This window comes from Bufo gargarizans, chromosome 8 (assembly GCF_014858855.1).
Source record: "Bufo gargarizans isolate SCDJY-AF-19 chromosome 8, ASM1485885v1, whole genome shotgun sequence".
Classification (NCBI taxonomy): domain Eukaryota; kingdom Metazoa; phylum Chordata; class Amphibia; order Anura; family Bufonidae; genus Bufo; species Bufo gargarizans.
The window spans coordinates 116457015-116478654 of NC_058087.1; the positions used below are offsets into that span (position 1 = coordinate 116457015).

A 21640-nucleotide genomic window follows, 5' to 3' on the forward strand; every position below is an offset into this window, starting at 1 on the left:
TCTAGTGTCCATTTTCTGTGTGTTTCTGTAACATATACTTTCCAGCATCAGAAAACTGTTTCTTTAGTGCGAATTCCAAAAATCTGGGCCTAATCTAGTGTCCATATTATGTGTGTTTCCGTGACATATACTGCTCTGCATTAGAAAACTGTTTCTTTAGGGCAAATTCCAAAAATCTGGGCCTAATTGAGTGTCCATATTCTATGTGTTTCTGTAAAATATACTGTCCTACATCAGAAAACGGTGTCTTTAGGGCAAATTCCAAAAATCTGGGCCTAATCTAGTGTCCATATTCTGTGTGTTTCTGTGAGATATACTCTCCTGCATCAGAGAACTGTTTCTCTAGGGCAAATTCCAAAATTCTGTGCCTAATTTAGTGTCCATATTCTGTGTGTTTCCTTGACATATACTGTTCTGCATCAGAAAACTGTTTTAGGGCAAATTCCCAAAATCTGGGCTTAATCTAGTGTACATATTCTGTGTGTTTCTGTGAGATATACTCTCCTGCATCAGAAAACTGTTTCTTTAGGGCAAATTCCAAAATTCAGGGCCTATTCTAGTGTCCATATTCTGTTTGTTTCTGTGACATATACTGTCCTCCATCAGAAACTGTTTCTTTAGGGCAAATAACAAAAATCTAGGCCCAATCAAGTTTTCATATTCTGTGTGTTTGTATGACATATAATATCCTATATCAGAAACCTGTGTCTTTAGTGTAAATTCCAAAAATCTGGGTCTAATTTAGTGTCCATATTATGTGTTTTTCTGTGAGGTATACAGTCCTGCATCAGAAAACTATTTCTTTAGAGCAAATTACAAAAATCTGGGCCGAATCTAGTGTCCATATTCTCTGTGTTTCTGTGACATAAACTGTCCTGCATCAGAATAATATTTCTTTAGGGCAAATTCCCAAAAACTTGGCCTAATCTAGTGTCCATATTCTGTGTGTTTCTGTGAAATATAATATCCTACATCAGAAAACGGTGTCTTTAGTGCAAGTAAAAAAAAACTGGGCCTAATCTAGTGTCCATATTATGTGTTTTTCTGTGAGATATACAGTCCTGCATCAGAAAACTATTTCTTTAGAGCAAATTCCAAAAATCTGGGCTAAATCTAGTGTCCATATTCTGTGTGTTTCTGTGACATATATTTTCCTGCATCAGAAGACGGTTTCTTTAGTGCGAATTCCAAAAATCTGGGCCTAATCTAGTGTCCATATTATGTGTGTTTCCGTGACATATACTGTTCTGCATTAGAAAACTGTTTCTTTAGGGCAAATTCCAAAAATCTGGGCCTAATTTAGTGTCCATATTCTGTGTTTTTATATGACATATACTCTCCTGCATCAGAAAACAGTTTCTTTCGGGCAAATTCCAAAAATCTGGGCCGAATCTAGTGTTCATATTCTGTGTGTTTCTGTGACATACAGACGTGGACAAAATTGTTGGTACCCTTTGGTCAATGAAAGAAAAAGTCACAATGGTCACAGAAATAACTTTAATCTGACAAAAGTAATAATAAATTAAAATTCTATAAATGTTAACCAATGAAAGTCAGACATTGTTTTTCAACCATGCTTCAACAGAATTATGTAAAAAAATAAACTCATGAAACAGGCATGGACAAAAATGATGGTACCCCTAACTTAATATTTTGTTGCGCAACCTTTTGAGGCAATCACTGCAATCAAACGCTTCCTGTAACTGTCAATGAGACATCTGCACCTCTCAGCAGGTATTTTGGCCCACTCCTCATGAGCAAACTGCTCCAGTTGTGTCCGGTTTGAAGGGTGCCTTTTCCAGACTGCATGTTTCAGCTCCTTCCAAAGATGCTCAATAGGATTGAGGTCAGGGCTCATAGAAGGCCACTTTAGAATAGTCCAATTTTTTCCTCTTAGCCATTCTTGGGTGTTTTTAGCGGTGTGTTTTGGGTCATTGTCCTGTTGCAAGACCCATGACCTGCGACTGAGACCAAGCTTTCTGACACTGGCTAGTACATTTCTCTCTAGAATTCCTTGATAGTCTTGAGATTTCATTGTACCCTGCACAGATTCAAGACACCCTGTGCCAGACGCAGCAAAGCAGCCCCAGAACATAACAGAGCCTCCTCCATGTTTCACAGTAGGGACAGTGTTCTTTTCTTGATATGCTTCATTTTTTCGTCTGTGAACATACAGCTGATGTGCCTTGGCAAAAACTTCGATTTTTGTCTCATCTGTCCACAGGACATTCTCCCAGAAGCTTTGTGGCTTGTCAACATGTAGTTTGGCATATTCCAGTCTTGCTTTTTTATGATTCGTTTTCAACAATGGTGTCCTCCTTGGTCGTCTCCCATGTAGTCCACTTTGGCTCAAACAACGACGGATGGTGCGATCTGACACTGATGTTCCTTGAGCATGAAGTTCACCTTGAATCTCTTTAGAAGTCTTTCTAGGCTCTTTTGTTACCATTCGGATTATCCGTCTCTTAGATTTGTCATCAATTTTCCTCCTGCGGCCACGTCCAGGGAGGTTGGCTACAGTCCCATGGATCTTAAACTTATGAATAATATGTGCAACTGTACTCACAGGAACATCTAGTTGCTTGGAGATGGTCTTATAGCCTTTACCTTTAACATGCTTGTCTATAATTTTCTTTCTGATCTCTTGAGACAGCTCTTTCCTTTGCTTCCTCTGGTCCATGTCGAGTGTGGTACACACCATATCACCAAACAACACAGTGATTACCTGGAGCCATATATATAGGCCCAATGGCTGATTACAAGGTTGTAGACACCTGTGATGCTAATTAGTGGACACACCTTGAATTAACATGTCCCTTTGGTCACATTATGTTCTGTGTTTTCTAGGGGTACCATCATTTTTGTCCATGCCTGTTTCATGAGTTTATTTTTTTACATAATTCTGTTGAAGCATGGTTGAAAAACAATGTCTGACTTTCATTGGTTAACATTTATAGAATTTTAATTTATTATTACTTTTGTCAGATTAAAGTTATTTCTGTGACCATTGTGACTTTTTCTTTCATTGACCAAAGGGTACCAACAATTTTGTCCACGTCTGTATACTTTTCTGCATCAGAAAACAGTTTCTTTAGAGAAAATTCCAAAAATCTGGGCCTAATCTAGTGTTCATATGCTTTGTGTTTCCGAGACATATACTGTCTTGCATCGGAAAACTGTTTCTTTAGGGCAAATTCCAAAAATCTGGGCCTAATTTAGTGTCCATATTCTATGTGTTTCTGTAAAATATACTGTCCTACAACAGAAAACGGTGTCTTTTGGGCAAATTCCAAATGTGTTTCTAATACATGTACTGTCCTGCATCATAAAATTGTGTCTTTAGTGCAAATTCTAAAAATGTGGGCCTACTCTAGTGTCTATATTCTGTGTGTTTCTGTGATATATACTGTCATGCATCAGAAAACTGTGTCTTTATGACAAATTCCAAAACTCTAGGCCTAATCTAGTGTCCATATTCTGTGTGTTTATATGACATATACTTTCCTGCTTTAGAAAACGGTTTCTTTAGGGCAAATTCCAAAAATCTGTGCCAAATCTAGTGTCCACAGGGGAGCACCCAGGAATTTTGTCTAGGGGAGGTCCGAAAGGCAAAAAAATGTGGCATGTGTAGTGCGCTGTGCTAATTCAATTTTTCAAAGCCCCCTTTATATTTAAAACTGCAGGGACGGGGTGTAGTGTGTTGCGCTGATTCTTTTACTTGGCGATTCTAAAAGCTCTGTAGGAAAATAACAATGCGGCGTGCAAATTTTTGGGCACCGCCCATTATTAAAAGCCCCTCCTACATATAATAGGCCACTCCCAACAAACACTGTACAGCTGACATTCTATAGTTGCGGCCTGTCTCTATACATCATACGGAGAGGGGCGGTCTGTCCTGGCTGCACTGCCTGCTTCACATCATACAATAAACAGCCGGCTGCAGCCAGGAAGCTCCTCCGCTCTCCTCCCTCCCCAGATCCTGCTCTAGGCCTGTGGTTTCCCCCACCATCTGCCTGCTGCCCCCTTTGGCTGTCCTCACCCAGCTCTGAATCCTCATTCTGCAAATGGCAGGGGGATGAGCCGGAGCATCTCCTCTCCTACATAGCGCCCCCTACCTCTTACATCCAGTCATGTCACCTTTGTTGTAGACGTTCTCTTTCCTCATCTTCTCCATTCAGACCAGACCGCCATGATGATTTTTCAGCCATCTCCCGTCTCTGCAGAGATTAACAAACAGACATTAGTTTCCCACATTTCCATCATCTTCACATCTTCTGAACCCCCTTTCCTGCCACCCCCAATACTGTGCCCGCTGTGCCCCCAATACTATACTGCAGAAACAGTCCCCCTGGAAATACTACTACCACACAGATAGTGCCCCAATACTGTAGCCGCTGTGCTCCCAATACTATACTGCAGAAACAGTCCCCCTGGAAATACTACTACCACACAGATAGTGCCCCAATACTGTGCCCGCTGTGCCCCCAATACTATACTGCAGAAACAGTCCCCCTGGAAATACTGCTACCACACAGATAGTGCCCCAATACTGTGCCCACTGTGCCCCCAATACTATACTGCAGAAACAGTCCCCCTAGAAATACTACTACCAAACAGATAGTGCCCCCTTCAACAATTATTGGCACACAGTGCTCTAAAAAAATAACTGTATAAGGATAATGTCCCCCAAAAATTATTGTGCTAAGCTGATAACGTGGCAGGGTGTCCCCCAAAGTGACAGGGCTCCCCAAAATATAAATAATTATCTGCCAGAGCACACTTAGTAGTAATAATGCCCCTATAGTGCCCATACTAGTAATCATGTTCCTCATAGCCCCCCAGTATTAGCAAAGCTCCGCATAATACCTCCTAGTACTAATAATTCTCCCTACAATATGGCAGTACATGAAATACCCCCGCTTAGTGCCCGCTGTTGAGCTAATGTCCCCATAATGTATGCCAGTATAAAATACCCCTATATAGTGCCCCAGTAAATGCCCTCATAGTGCTCCTCCCCCTTCCCCATAGTGTCCCCCATAATATGCCAGTAAAAAATGCCCATTTTAAGTGCCACCATATGCCCCAATAGTGCTCCTCTCCCCCATAGTGCCTACCATAATGTGCCAGTAAAAAAATGCCCCCTTAGTGCCACCAGATGCCATAATGCCCCCATAATGTGCCAATAAGAATAAAGGCCCCTTTAGAGCCCCCACTTCCCCTTAGTGCCCCCAAATAATGCCCCTATAGTGCCACCAGATGCCCCATAGTGCCGTTTTCCCCTATAGTGCCCCCCATAATGTGTAAAAAAAAAAGCCCCTTTAGAGCCCCCATAGTGCTCCTCTCCCCCATGTTGCCCCCCAAATAATGCCCCTATAGTGCCACCAGATGCCCCCTAGTGCCGTTCTCCCCTATAGTGTCCCCCATAGTGTGTAACAAAAAAAAAAGCCCCTTTAGAACCCCCATAGTGCTCCTCTCCCCCATGGTGCCCCCCCCCCCATAATGTGCCAGTAAGAAGTGCCACCCCAAAAAAAAGTACCACCAGATGCTCCATAGTGCCGTTCTCCCCTTTAGTGCCCCCATAGTGCCGTTCTCCCCTTTAGTGCCCCATAGTGCCGTTCTCCCCTTTAGTGCCCCCATAGTGCCTTTCTCCCCTTTAGTGCCCCCATAGTGCCAGCTCCCCCCCTCCAAAAAAAACGACAAAAAAAAATACTCTGATACTTACCTCCTGCAGAGATGCGATGCAGACCTCTTCCGGCCCGTGTCCCTGCTGTGTGCTGCCCGGCTCAGGCGGCGCGATGATGACGTCATCGCGCCGCCAGAGCCGGCCTCTGATAGGCTGCAGGCATTAGTGCCTGCGGCCTATCAGAAGAACAGGGGAGGGACACACCTCTCCCTCCCCTGCCGCAGCACAGGCATCGTTATCGCTGTCCTAAGGACAGCGATACAGATGCATTAGATATGGAGATGAGTGCTTCCACAATGGAAGCGCTCATCTCCTACTGCCCCCCCACCACCGCCGCCGCAAATGCCCGCAATTTACATCCAGGGCCGCGCCACCTGTGGTGATCGGCGGTGCGGCCTGGAGGATAAAAAACAAATATTGGGCCGGTTGTTCTAGGGGAGGTCCAGACCCGCTGGACCCCCCCTGTAGGTGCGCCACTGAGTGTCCATATGCTTTGTGTTTCAGTGACATATACTGTCGTGCCTCAGAGAACTGTTTCTTTAGGGCAGATTCCAAAAATCTGGGCCTAATCTAGTTGTGATATTCTGTGTGTTTCTGTGACATATAATGTCCTGCATCAGAAAACAGTTTCTTTAGGGCAAATTCCAAAAATCTGGGCCTAATCTAGTGTCCATATTTTGTATGTTTCTGTGACATATAATGTTCTGCATCAGAAAACTGTATCTTTAGTGAAAATTCTAAAAATCTGGGCCCAATCTATTGTCCATATTCTGTTCGTTTCTAATACATGTACTGTCCTGCATCAGAAAATTGTGTCTTTATTGCATAGTCCAAAAATTTTGACCTAATCTAGTGTCCAAATTCTGTATGTTTCTGTGACAAATACTGTCCTGCATCAGAAAACTGTTTCTTTAGGGCAAATTCCCTAAATCTGGGCCAAATCTAGTGTCTATATTCTGTGTGTTTCCGTGACATATACTGTCCTGCTTCACAAAATTGTTTCTTTAGGTTAAATTCCAAAAATCTGGACCTAATCTAGTGTCCATATTCTGTGTGTTTCTGTGACATATACTGTCCTGCATCAGAAAACTGTGTCTTTACGGCAAATTCCAAAAATCTGTGCCTAATCTAGTGTCCATATTCTATGTGTTTCTGTGAAATATACTGTTCTGCATCAGAAAACTGTGTCTTTTGGGCAAATTCCAAAAATGTGGGCTAAATCTAGTGTCCATATTCTGTGTGTTTTTGTGACATATACAGTCCTGCATCAGAAAACGGTTTCTCTAGGGCAAATTCAAAAAATGTGGGCCTAATCTAGAGTCCCTATTCTGTGTGTTTCTGTGACATACAGTCATGTGAAAAAATTAGGACACCCTTTGAAAGCATGTGGTTTTTTGTAACATTTTTAATAAAAGGTTATTTCATCTCCGTTTCAACAATACAGAGAGATTAAAGTAATCCAACTAAACAAAGAAAACTGAAGAAAAGTCTTTTCAAGATCTTCTGTAAATGTCATTCTACAAAAATGCCTATTCTAACTGAGGAAAAAGATAGGACACCCTCACATGTATTCCCTCTTAAATTGGCTCAGATCTCACACAGGTATATCACACCAGGTGCACATAATTAGTAGATCGTTACTCTGCATGTTGAATGAGGCTTGCCCTATTTAAACCTCAGACATTTAGTTTGGTGTGCTCCTGACTGTTGAAGTGAGAGTGAGCACCATGGTGAGAGCAAAAGAGCTGTCAGAGGACTTCAGAAAAAAGATTGTAGCAGCCTATGAGTCTGGGAAGGGATTTAAAAAGATCTCAAAAGATTTTGAAATCAGCCATTCCACTGTCCGGAAGATAGTCTACAAGTGGAGGGCTTTCAAAACAACTGCCAACATGCCCAGGACTGGTCGCCCCAGCAAGTTCACCCCAAGAGCAGACCGCAAGATGCTAAAAGAGGTCTCCAAAAACCCTAAAGTGTCATCTCGAGAACTACAGCAGGCTCTGGCTACTGTTGATGTAGAAGTACATGCCTCTACAATCAGAAAGAGACTGTACAAGTTTAACTTGCATGGGAGGTGTGCAAGGAGGAAACCTTTGCTTTCCAAGAGAAACACCGAGGCCAGACTGACATTTGCCAGAGATAAAGTTGACAAAGACCAGGACTTCTGGAATAATGTTCTTTGGACAGATGAGTCCAAAATTGAATTATTTGGACACAACAGCAGAGGACATGTTTGGCGTAAACCAAACACAGCATTCCAAGAAAAGAACCTCATACCAACTGTGAAGCATGGAGGTGGAAGTGTCATGGTTTGGGGCTGCTTTGCTGCAGCAGGACCTGGTCAGCTCACCATCATAGAATCCACTATGAATTCTACTGTGTATCAGAAGGTGCTTGAAGAACATGTGAGACCATCAGTTAGAAAATTAAAGCTGAAGCGGAACTGGACCATGCAACATGACAATGACCCAAAACATACTAGTAAATCAACCAAAGATTGGCTGAAAAAGAAGAAATGGAGAGTCCTGGAATGGCCAAGTCAAAGTCCAGATTTGAATCCCATTGAGATGCTGTGGGGTGACTTGAAAAGGGCTGTACGTGCAAGAAACCCCTCAAACATCTCACAGCTGAAAAAGTTCTGCATTGAGGAGTGGGGTAAAATTTCCTCAGACCGATGTCGAAGACTGGTAGATGGCTACAAGAACCGTCTCACTGCAGTTATTTCAGCCAAAGGAGGTAACACTCGCTATTAGGGGCAAGGGTGTCCTATCTTTTTCCTCAGTTAGAATAGGCATTTTTGTAGAATGACATTTACAGAAGATCTTGAAAAGACTTTTCTTCAGTTTTCTTTGTTTAGTTGGATTACTTTAATCTCTCTGTATTGTTGAAACGGAGATGAAATAACCTTTTATTAAAAATGTTACAAAAAACCACATGCTTTCAAAGGGTGTCCTAATTTTTTCACATGACTGTATACTGTCTTGCATCAGAAAAATGTTTCTTTAAGGCAAATTCCGAAAATCTGGGCCAAATCTAGTGTCCGTATTCTATGTGTTTCTGTGATATATACTGTCCTGCATCAGAAAACTGTGTCTTTAGGGCAAATTCCAAAAATATAGGCTTAATGTAGTGTTCATATTCTGTGTGTTTCTGCGACATATACTGTCCTGCATCAGAAAACAGTTTCTTTAAGGCAAATTTTAATAATCTGGGCCTAATCTTGTGTCCATAGTCTGTGTCGGCCATTATCTGCCATATTCTGTGCCGCGGCCAGAGGAAGCGCGATCCCGCGCGCGAAGCGGCCGCCGCTGCTTGCTACAGTGTGTCCGCCCCAGGATCATCTATGCACAAGCTTGTTACGAAAGTGTATCAATAAAGCAGCAATACTACTTCTACTCTGGTGAGTGCCGCGATCTTCTTTATACTCTCTATCCTAATTGTGTCGTGACATATACTGTCCTGCATCAGAAAATTGTTTCTTTAGGGCAAATTCCTAAAATATGGGCCTAATCTAGTGTCCATATTCTGTATGTTTCCAAGATATATACTGTCCTGCATCAGAAAACTGTTTCTTTGGGGCAAATTCCGAAGATCTGTGCCTAATCTATTGTCCATATTCTGTGTATTTCCGTGACATATACTGTCCTGCTTCACAAAACTGTTTCTTTAGGGCAAATTCCAAAAATCTGGGCCTAATCTAGTGTTTATATTCTGTGTGTTTCCGTGACATATACTGTCCTGCTTCACAAAACAGTTTCTTTAGGGCAAATTCCAAAAATTCGAACCTAATCTAGTGTTTAATATGGAAAATTTCAGCCCGCACAACCCCTAGCAGGTGCAGATTGCTATGGCGAAATAGAGATATAAATGTAAAAACACAAAATGCAATCGCACACTGCAACCAGCACTCTGCCCTGCCTTTATGCTGGATGTTGAATAAGGCATTGGTGTACATTTTGGCCAAAGCGTAATAAGCCACTCACCGCGTCAAGGTTGCCTTCATGAGTGGTCCCTAACACTAGTTCCTACCTTTTATGGGCCATGACAGCCACATAAAGTCCAGGGAGCGCAGGTACAGCATGCATGCCAAGCACACTCTGCTTTTAACCCCGTCCGGTGCCATTACAGCTTTCATCGGATCCAGGGATGCAAGTACTCACATGCATGCTGAGCCCACTTTATACTTCTCCTGGAGCCTAATGGCTACTGGTAGGTGCTGTATAAGCAGACTCAGTTTTATACTGACTTTAAAACCAGCCTCCAGGGGGCAGATCAACTGGACAGGTGTGCTTGACTGCTTGGAGATCGCCACGCCTCCAATACGTACTACAAAGAGAAAAATATGGAAAATCTTTTTAGTGTTTATATTATGTGTGCTTCTGTGACATATACTGTCCTGCATAATAAGACTGTTTCTTTAGGGCAAATTCCAAAAATCTGGGCCTAATCTAGTGTCCATATTCTGTGTGTTTCTGTGACATATACTCTCCTGCATCAGAAAACTGTTTCTTTAGGGCATATTCCCGATATCTGGGCCTAATCTAGTGTCCATATTCTGTGTGTTTTTGTGACATATACTGTCCTGCATCAGAAAACTGTTTCTTTAGGGCAAATTCCAAAAATATGGGCCTAATCTAGTGTCCATATTCTGTATGGTTCCGTGACATATACTGTCCTGTATCAGAAAAATGTTTCTTTAGGGCAAATTCCAAAAATCTGGGCCTAATCTAGTGTCCATATTCTGTGTGTTTCCGTGACATATACTGTCCTGCAGCAGAAAAGAGTTTCTTATGTGCAAATTCAAAAAATCTTGGCCTAATCTAGTGTCCGTATTGTAGATAAGTGAAATGTACAAGTTCCTCTGTGTGTTTCTGTGAAAAATACTGTTCTGCATCAGAATTTTTTTTCTTTAAGGCAAATTCCGAAAATCTGGTCCTAATCTAGTGTACATATTCTGTGTGTTTCTGTGACATATACTTAGCTGATCGCTAATCAGCTTTTGTACTTTTATAGTATCTGGAAGTGATCAAAACTGATCACAGTCAGATCTATAATAGTATTAGTGTCACTTTAGTTCGCCCTCCACCCAAAACGCAGTGTTAGTCCGATCAGGCCTGATCGGTCGCCTACATGTGCGTTCACCCACGCCCGCCCCGCCGCAGTGACAGATTATTATTATTTTTTTATCACTGCACATTCACTTTACATGCGCTGCAGTGATAAAAAAAAAAATCAGTTTTGATATTTTTTATCAACCGCAGCGGCCTCCGGTACTTTGCTAGCCTCCCATTTGTAAGACAGGCTTGCTTTTTTTCTTGGGTAGTCTCAGGGAATACTCCTAAATTTAGTTGCCCAAATGTCAAACAGGGGGTATTCTTCTGAAGAGGCCTACAGGCTTCTGACCCAGTCGGATGAGGAATGGGAACCCTCATCTGATGAATCTAGCGGGTCAGAATATGAACCTGTAGAAAACAGTGGCAGTCTGACACAAAGTTCCGACGAGGAGGTTGAGGTCCGTGATAGCACCAGGCGTACCCGGCCCCGTGTCGCTAGACCACAGGTTGCGCAGGATCCGCTTCAAGGGCAGCAGAGTGGGGGTGGCGCTGTCGGATTACATGGTGAGGCATACACCAGCAGCGCAGCCCATCCTGGACCTAGTACCAGCACTGCCGTAGAACATGGTGAAGTGGCGAGCACCAGAAGGGCAGTTGAAGCTGGTACGGTGGCACGTGCAGTAGTGACCCCGTCGCAGCCACTGCACAGACAGGCCTGTAGAGCCCCTAGAATTCCAGAGGTGCTGGCAAACCCTGATTGGCAGTCCCCAACTTCAGCCGCACCTGTAGTTCCCCCTTTCACCGCCCAGTCTGGAGTTCGGGTTGAGACAGCTCAGATCGGTTCGGCCCTGGGATTTTTTGAGCTGTTCTTGACTGCTGAGCTCTTAGACTTAGTTGTGGCAGAAACAAATCGGTATGCCACACCATTTATAACCGCCAACCTGGGAAGCTTTTATGCCCAGCCTTTCCGGTGGAAACCAGTCCAAGTTTCCGAATTGAACATTTTTCTGGCCCTTCTCCTCAACATGGGTCTAACTAAAAAGCATGAATTGCGGTAATATTGGTCCACGAACCCAATTCATCACATGTTCTTTGCTGCTATGTCCAGGACAAGATTTGAGACCATCCTGTGTTTGCTGCACTTTAGCGACAACACCACCTCCCGTCCCAGAGGCCACCCAGCTTTTGACCGGCTCCACAAAATTGGGCCCCTCATAGACCATTTTAACCAGAAATTTGCAGATTTGTATACCCCAGAGCAAAACATCTGCATAGACGAGTCCCTAATACATTTTACCGGGCGCCTTGGCTTCAAACATTACATCCCAAGCAAGCGCGCCCGGTATGGGGTCAAATTGTATAAGCTCTGTGAAAGGGCCACAGGCAATACCCACAAATTTCGTGTCTATGAGGGAAAAGATCAGACCCTGGAGCCGGTCGGTTGCTCTGACTACCTGGGGAGCAGTGGGAAGACATTCTGGGACTTGGTGTCACCCTTATTCGGCAAGGGATACCATCTTTATGTGGACAATTTCTACACAAGTGTGTCACTCTTCAGGCATTTGTTTCTAGAACAGATTGGCTGCTGTGGCACCGCGCGAACTAGTCGCGCGGGCTTCCCCCAACGGCTCGTTAGCATCCGTCTTGCAAGGGGGGAGAGGGCTGCCTTGTGTAACCAAGAACTGCTTGCAGTGAAATGGACAGACAAGCATGACGTTTACATGCTCTCCTCCATTCACTCGACAATCCAAATTGAGCGAGCAACCCGTGTCATTGAAAAGCCCCTCTCAGTCCACGACTATGACCTTCACATGGGAGGGGTGGACTTCAATGACCAGATGTTGTCTCCGTATTTAGTGTCCCGCAGAACCAGACACTGGTATAAGAAGGTGTCTGTATACCTAATTCAATTGGCTCTGTATAATAGTTTTGTTCTCTACAGTAAGGCTGGGAGAACACGATCCTTCCTCAAATTTCAGAAAGAGATCATCGAGAACCTCCTGTACCCAGGAGGTTCCGTGGCCCCATCCACCAGTGTAGTTAGCCGTCTACACGAGCAACATTTCCCCAATGTCGTTGCCGGTACCTCAACACAACCGTCACCCCGAAAAAGATGTTGTGTCTGTAGCAGGAGTGGAATAAGGCGTGACACCCGCTATTTCTGTCCTGACTGCCCTGACCACCCTGCCCTATGCTTAGGGGAGTGTTCCTGGAAGTACCACACACAGGTACACCTAGCATAGGGATCACATCTCACCAGGACAGGCACACAGGGCCATTAGGGCCCATTCACACAGAGCTGCTGCAAACCTCTCCTTTCACCTGGGACAAAGTGCATAACGCACTTCGCCACAACTTTGGGGGATTTGCACTTTGCACATTGTCCCATGGGGAAGGAGAGGTTTGTCGTATGAAGGTAAAAAAACAAAAAACAAAATCACCAGTAAGCAAAAAGGTTAATGTTCAGTTCAAAAAGTTCAAGTTTATATGTCCTGTTCAAAAGTTGATCAAATTATTGCGTTGCTTTTTTTTTTTTTTTTTTTTTTTTTAACCTTCCAGGTGGACCAACCGATCGACTAGCTGCAGCACTGATGTGCATTCTGACAGAAGCATTGCACTGCTGTCAGATTACAAACAAGTAGGTGTAGGTGTAAACATCCGACTGGCTTGATCCCATACTAAGGAGCATATGGGTTAGCCCTATACAACCCCTAGAGCTCTCCCTGACTGCTATGCCCATGCAAAGGTCTTTGTAGTAGACGATTGCATGTCTACCTACCTCATACTATGTGACACCTGAAAACCCTATAATAGTGAGGGTACACGATTACCGGCTCCTTGCACTTAATACGGACGGAGTCAGGGTCACCTAGAATCAAGCCAGCAAGGAAACAGACTTATCTGAGGAATCATCAGAAGCAGCTTCCAGCAGTGAACACAATCCAGGAAGAAGTATAAACCGCAAAGTGAGGCAGTATGGGAGGGAATATAAAGGGAGACAATTAGTGTAAATAGGTGACAGCTGGGAGAAGGAAAGGAGATGACAAAGTGAAACCAAAACAAAGAACTTTATGCAGGTAGAGAAGAATATCTAACAGACCTCACAGAAGTGGCGGTGACAGTACCCCTCCCTCTACGGGTGGTCTCCGGACACTCACAGCCCACCTTCTCAGGATGAGACCTATGAAAAGCCCTGATAAGACGAGTGGCCTTAATGTCTGCCACTGGAACCCACATCCTCTCCTCAGGACCATAACCCTCCCAATGAACAAGGTACTGGAGAGAACCGCGGACAATGCGAGAATCCACAATCCTAGAGACCTGAAATTCAAGATTACCATCAACAACAATCAGAGGAGGAGGCAAAGAGGAGGGTACAGTGGGTTGGACATAAGGCTTTAATAGGGACCTGTGAAAAACATTATGGATCTTCCAAGTCTGAGGAAGATAAAGACTGTCGTGCATTTTCATAAATGTACAATCTTATCTGAAGATATTATAGTCTAAATATCAATGCCCATTGCCTTTAAGTGTAATCACAGATTGAACCAGAGTCTGATATTTCTCTATAGGGTTGAAACAGGCCGAGATGAGGTTATGCTGAGTTCAGTTTGGGTAACATGTTTGTAGGGACATAGAGTGTATTGTCTTTTAAAATTATTGTGAGCAGATGTAGTATATCTGTTAATACTATAATGGGTCCTACAGACATGTATCTGTGAGAGACAACCACTTGAATAGCAATGTATTATTTTACTTCATTACAAAATCATTAGGGAAGTCCACTTTGGGTGTGTGAATGTCCCATTCATGTCTTCATAATTATATTCTATATATTCCTGTGTGGTGTATTTAAATTTGCAACATATCTTAACCAATGACTTATATAATATGTCATCTATGTATAACAGTGTGTCGATGTGTATATATATATATATATATATATATATATATATATACACACACACACACACACACATTATTTAGAATATATATTTTATGCCGTGTATGTCCCACTGACCATATAGACTTTTAAGGTTTAGAAAAGTATTGAAGTTATCTTCCTACTAATTGGATTTCATGAGGAGAGCTGAATATTATTAGCCAGCCATGTGGGCAAGTTAATGAATCCGGATGTTAAGTAAAAGGAACCATTGTCCATTGTCCCTAAGAAGACAGTAGGAGATGGTGACTCCAACATGTCTAGATTAGGGGTAATTAAAATGTCAGGAAGAAACCCTTAATATTGATGCATATTGGGAAGGTCAATGAGGTCATCTGAATATATTATTAGGTATTTAGAGTTAATGTTGAAATTGTCATGTGGTACAACAGTGCCATCTAGAGGTAAATTAATAATAGTATGTCATTTTCACCATAAATTTAATTTAGAGTCTCAAGATAAAAGAAAGGCGTTTTATGTCCGCCTAGTGGATTTCCTGACTGATTTCCATATTTTATTATTTTATTAACATTTTTTTTTAAATATAAAATATTTAAATTTTATATAAAAGATATACTTTGACAAGACGGAAGGCAACGGGATTGATGATGGACAAGATCTTGTAAGGCCCAATAAACTTAGGACCCAACTTCAAGGAGGGAACCTTCAGTTTGATATTCTTTGTAGACAACCACACCAGATCACCCACATTCTGGTCCGGACCAGGCACACATCTCTTATCCGCCGCACGCTTATATCTCTCACTCATCCTCTTCAGATTACCCTGAATCTTTTGCCCAAAAAATGACAAAGACTAGGAAAATCTCTCCTCATCAGGTAAACCAGAAGACCACTCTCCAAAGAATGTCCCAAACTGCGGAGGAAACCCATATGCACCAAAAAATGGTGACTTATCAGAGGACTCCTCGCGACGGTTATTTAAAGCAAACTCAGCAAGGAACAAAAAAGAACATCAATCCTCCTGATTCTCTGCCACAAAACAGCGCAGATATGTCTCCAGATTCTGATTGACGCGTTCGGTCTGACCATTTGACTGCGGGTGAAAAGCAGAAGAGAACGACAACCGAACCCCCAAGCGAGAACAGAAGGCCTTCCAGAATCTGGAAACAAATTATGCGCCCCTATCAGAGACGATGTCTGCAGGAATGCCATGCAATTTAACAATGTGATCAACAAACGCTTGCTCCAGTGTCTTAGCATTGGGTAACCCAGAAAAGGGAATGAAATGCGCCATTTTGCTAAAACGGTCCAATACTACCAGAATCACAGTCTTCCACGAGGAACAAGGCAGGTCCGTAATGAAGTCCATGGACAGATGCATCCAAGGACGGGAAGGAATGGGTAACGGGAGGAGAGAACCCGATGGCCGTGAATGAAGGAGCTTGGCACGAGCGCAGGTCTCGCAGGCTGCCACAAAACCCACAACCATCTTACGAAGAGCCGGCCACCAGAATCTCCGAGCAATGAGATCCACTGTGGCTCTGCTCCCTGGGTGCCCAGCAAGGACAGTATCGTGGTGCTCCTTAAAAACCTTGTCTCGTAAAGCGAGTGGCACAAACAACCTCCCAGGGGGACAAAGATCAGGAGCTTCTGCCTGGGCTGCCTGAACCTCTGCCTCCAAATCAGGATAAAGAGCAGAGACGACCACCCCTTCAGCCAAAATGGGACCCGGGTCTTCAAAGTTCCACCCTCCCAGAAAACAACGTGACAGGGCATCCGCCTTCACATTTTTAACCCCAGGGTGGAACGTAACAACAAAATTAAACCTAGAAAAGAACAAAGACCATCTGGCCTGTCTCGGGTTCAGACGCTTGGCCGATTCCAAGTAGGCCAGATTCTTATTGTCTGTTAACACGGTAATAGGGTGTCTGGCTCCCTCTAACCAATGGCGCTGAAGGGAAATGTGACTCCATCTTGTCTTCTCTTACATGTACAGAACTGTTAAAATATCCCAACCACGCACTTCACATCCCCTTACCCGCTGTGAGTTAGGTTCACTTATCTGTCAGGACAGATTCTGGGACTCTCCCAGAACTAGAACAAATGTTCTGTCTCATTCAGGATCATTCTTTTCAAGTAAGTAGGCCACAGCACTCTTTTCATAAAATGGCAAGGGTGGGTGCACGTCCGGGTTGTGTTCTGTAGCTCCACCTCAAGAACTGTAGGTATCACAAATATTTAGACAGCACTCCTTAAGTGATGATAATTAATGATTTTATTTCATATTATTTCAGCCGGAGTAGGTGGTATGTCAGTTGCAACGTTTCAGGCTAACAATCGCCCTTCATCAGGCTGACAAGACATAATATTCAAAAAGAGAATTCATATGGCGGCAATCAATTAAAAATCAATGATACATGATAGTATAATTAGGTGCATAAATACATGATTATACAAGTAATAAGTAAGACATGATTAAAAACTATTCGGAAGGGTCATACAACAATGTTACAGTAACATACTTCATAAAATGCAACTGGTGAGGCGGAGAACACGTTATGTCACCAAGTATAAACAACTAGTCCAAAGGGCTAAATCATGTTTGGTAGCACTAGGAGCAACTGTGCTCAACGGAGGTATGTGAGTGCTAGATCTGTGCGTAGTGCAGGCTGTGGCCAAAGAACATGGGGTATTGGATGGCCTCAGAATGCACTATCAAACAGGAACAATAATATCTGTTGCAGGAACTGGCCATAGGATGAAAAGGGAAGGTTGGCGGGGTAGTCAGGGCATACCTGCGGCAGAAAGGGCTGCCACAGGCTGGCCACAAGTACCACGTCACCTATAGAAGGGCTGAAACAACATGAAGGAAAATACAGAAAGTAAGAGAAAGTCTCCTAAGAGTGCATGGTTCAACCTCTAGGGCAAAATATCCCGGGATAATGGAGAAGCATCTAGAGGTGTGGGGAGGAGGGCCTGCATTAAATAGCAAGACAGACTAATGCAGAGAAAGGTACATTTGAGCATAGGTAACAGGTAACAGTAACTCACCACTCTGAGGACTACGGTGTGCTTACAGCCGGCGCTTGGTTAGGTATGGGATGCGCCATGTTTAAATATGTCCTAGCGGCATGGGGTAGGTGGATCTAGGTCATCTGACTAAGGCGATGGGCGGATCCAATCGCCAAAATGAGGCCTGGGACGCAGGACGCCAGCTAGTTGCTAACAAGTGTGCCGATACGTCACTTCCGGTTATCGGAGAAGCCGTAACCGGAAGTGGGGTGCGTGTCAAGCGGGTGGAAGTGATTGGTGTACCATGTGATGTAATCACATGATCACACTCCAGGTTACGGAGATGGGGAGTGTAAGGCTGTGGGGGGGCGGAGCTGCTAGCACAGTGTAGAGCGGGAGCGCTAGATAAGAGGCAATTTGTAGAGCGCAGGGCAGGGGGTTGTCCCTATATGGTGCATGCGCATCTAGTTATTTAGGCAGCTATATTATCAAAATTGCTATATGTATCCACAGAAAGACAAGGTATAACATAATGAATAACGTCTGAGCAATAGTGTCACAAACATGGCCCCATGGCTCAATACAAGAAATTATCAGCCAGGCTACACAGTTCCAGGGGCATCAAAGGAAGATGACCATGGAGCTAAGTAAGCTCAACACAATCACACAGGCGTCCACATTAGACCAAAATAGGAGAATGGACTAAAATCAGGCAATAGCACAGTGGTCTGTTTTCAAAGATGGATATGGATGAGGTATAAGTAACATTTTCAGCATTAAAATAGACGTGTTACATAGTTAACCTAAAGATAATCCTTATTCAACCCGACTGGTTGTAGGGTACATAACCGACGAATCCAGGACATCTCTCTCTCCCGCAGTACCGCCTGGCGATCCCCGCCTCGTCTTAGAGGAGGAATCCAGTCAATTACTTGGAAGCGTAATTGGCTGATGGCGTGTTTGTGTTCAATAAAGTGTTCGACCAAGGGGGCGTCTGTTTTTTTGGTACAGATATTGGACTTATGTTGGCAGATACACTCTTTAATTAATTTTCTGTATGGTCTGGCCAACATAGCCGAGGCCACAGGGACATTTGATAAGGTATATGACAAAGTTAGTCTGGAACGAGAAATGGCCCTGGATATTAAATGTTTTACCTGACGTGGGGTGGGTAAAGGTAGGGCCTTTGGTGACCCTACTACATTGGGCACATGAGAGGCAAGGATAGGTACCGTTGATGGGAGAACCTATGATGGTGGTCAGGATCCTGGAGCCCTTACTGCTCCCAAGGTCTGATTTGACTAGTAGATCCCTAATGTTCTTGGCTCTTTTGTAGGACATTAGTGGCGTGTCCTTAAAGATATTGGGGACGTTACTGGTAAGGATATGCCAGTGTTTATTAACTATTTTTTTTACCTCCATGCTCTGATGTGAGAACGTGGTTACACATGGGATCCGTTTCTGAGTGGATGTTTCCGAACGTACCTTGGATGTCAGGAGGTTGCCTCTTGAGATCTTGGTTACTTTCCGAGTATGTGAGTGTAAAATATGGGACGGGAAGCCCCTCACCATAAATTTGGATGACATCTTGTTAAGTCTGCGATCTATCATGGATGGATTGGAGACAATCCGTTTGACCCTCATCAATTGAGATCAAGGTAGGGATCGAATTAAGCCTGGGGGGTGGAAGCTATTAAACCTCAGTAAACTGTTTCTATCTGTAGGTTTGGTGTACAAATCAGTGGTGATGGTTTTGTCCCTTACCTTCAAGCAGACATCTAGAAAAGAGATTTTGGACCGACTGGAACTCAGAGAGAGAGAGATGATGGAAACGCCGGTGTTGATGTCCCAATGGAAGGTATGGATATCTTCCTCTGAGCCCTGCCAAATACAGAAGATGTTGTCAATATATCTAACCCAACAGTAGGCATGATCTTTAAACATTGCATGGGGATATACAACCTTTTCTTCAAAGGAATTCATGTAGATGACGGCGAACGTAGGTGCTACACTACACCCCATCGCTGTCCCTTATGCTTGAGGACAAATGACAGTAGGGACAGTATGAATTCCTGCTCCGCTGGTGAGAATTCTGCCTGTTTAGATAGAGCGGCCCTAACGCATTCAATTCCTGCGTCTGTGGGGATGTTGGTGTATAGGCTTGTTACATCCATGGTTACCAAGTATGGGTCATTGTCCCCAAGTTGAACCTTGTGGATTTTATTCAAAAAAATCAGTGGTATCCTGGATGTAAGACCTGCCACTCAAGGCATAGGGTCTCAGAAATTTGTCCAGCATTTTGGCTGCCGCCTGGAACATAGAATCACACCCCGAGATGATGGGTCTCCCGGGGGGATTTTCCTTAGCCTTATGGACCTTGGGCAGCGTATAAATTACGGGGATACGAGGATATTGGTGGACCAGGTAATCAACCATTTTTCTCGTCAGGATTCCATTGGCGTGTGCGTGTCCCACAATCTCAGACAGTTCTGTTAGGAACCTCTTAGTGGGATCCTGATGGTTGATAGGTACCGTGTTCCCTCAATTGTCCCAGGATCTCGTCTCTGTATTTTAGACGATCCATAATAACTATCCCCGAGCCTTTATCGGCTGGCTTGATAACTATGTTCCTATCATTGGCAAGTTCTTTAATGCGCCTTTTTGACCCCTAGATAGGTTAAATCTCACCTTTATTGTGGTTGATTTCTTTGCTAGGCTGTTCATCTCGTCCTGGACCTTAGATATGTATTTTTCGATCATATCGTATTTCTTGGGAGGCATATATGTATTTGGAGGTTTACATCCTCTGGTTCGTATTTGAAACGGTGAGGAGACTAATGGTTGTTCGTTCGCCCAGGGTGGTTTTTCAATATCCAGGTAGGCCCTCAATCTGATGGCACGAAAGAAGCGAGACATCTCTTTATCCAGTACATATGGGTTGGTAAGTTTAGTAGGGACGAAGCCAAGGCCTAGGTTGAGAGCCGATATTTCATCCGTGGAGAGGTTTCTTTTAGATAAATTAATGGTCAGGTCCTCAGGGTTAGAAGAATCTTTGTCTAGTTCCTGTACGTTGACCTGGTTCGGATAGGGTCCCGTGACTGGGAGCGGAAGTTCTGTCTGCCTCTTCCTGTGTTTCTTCCCCGCCCTCCTTGACAGCCTCTGAATCTGTTTCGGCCTGTAGCTCTGTCTAAAAAAATCGGCCTCACTAGCACTTGAGGAGCCTGAGGTGAAAGGGGGGGCAGTATCTGCAGTTGCGAAATCACGTGATACTGTATGGTAAACCTGGTTTGTAGAGTAGTCCTTGATGTCTCTCTGGAACTTGGACTTCTTTTGTTCTTCCAGGGTACGTCTAAAATGGTTGTTTTTCTGAGTAAGGTTGGTTCGGATAGATGCTGCTTCATCCGTTGGTGCTTCTTGAAATAGGTTCTGTTCCAACGTGGTAATCTCCTCCTTGGTCTTTTTGATTTCTTTATTTGCAGGGTTAAAAGGATAATGTCGAATGACGCTTTGAGAATTCTCTCGAATTGCAGACAGAATTCAGGATCTTCTGAGAACAAAGTAGGTCGGAGGTTGCAGCGGAGGCCTTGCGGGATAATTTTTATTTTGTAGTATTCCGCCAGGGTCACCATGTGTAGCTCCAGTGAGATTGCTTTGCGGTATGTTTTCTTAAGTGGGTTCACAGAAGCCCTTGGGTTGGAGTTTGATAAAAACTCGTTTGATGCTGTAATTGAAGAAGTAATTCTTCTTGCGTCCTCCTCTGAGAACGAAAACACTCCACTGGTATCGTGTTGTGTGTTTGCATTCAGGAACGACATGTGTTAAGGCCGATTCATTGGCCTGTATTTGTGGGAGGGGCACGGTTGCCTATATCATGGCACATCTGCCCCTCCTTTAATGAACGGCGTGTCAAACGCTGGCCTCGTTCCGTGTGTGAAGATTGCGTCTGGTCCTAGGAGTTCGTTTTCTGCGCGAAGCAGGTAAGTGACTAGA

The 21640-nt window shown here is 43.8% G+C and overlaps 1 protein-coding gene across 1 annotated transcript in view; it reads right to left on the minus strand.

Annotated features, from left to right (window-relative positions):
* The window catches only part of SLC29A4 (solute carrier family 29 member 4), an 889038-nt gene that overhangs the window by 828346 nt on the left and 39052 nt on the right, over positions 1-21640 (minus strand). Inside the window, exons 3-5 of the mRNA XM_044304489.1 lie at positions 20339-21168; positions 19415-19531; positions 18883-19003 (exon numbers count right to left, since the gene is read on the minus strand). Coding sequence (XP_044160424.1) covers positions 18883-19003; positions 19415-19531; positions 20339-21168 — 1068 coding nt within the window. The remainder of the gene's footprint in view (positions 1-18882; positions 19004-19414; positions 19532-20338; positions 21169-21640) is intronic.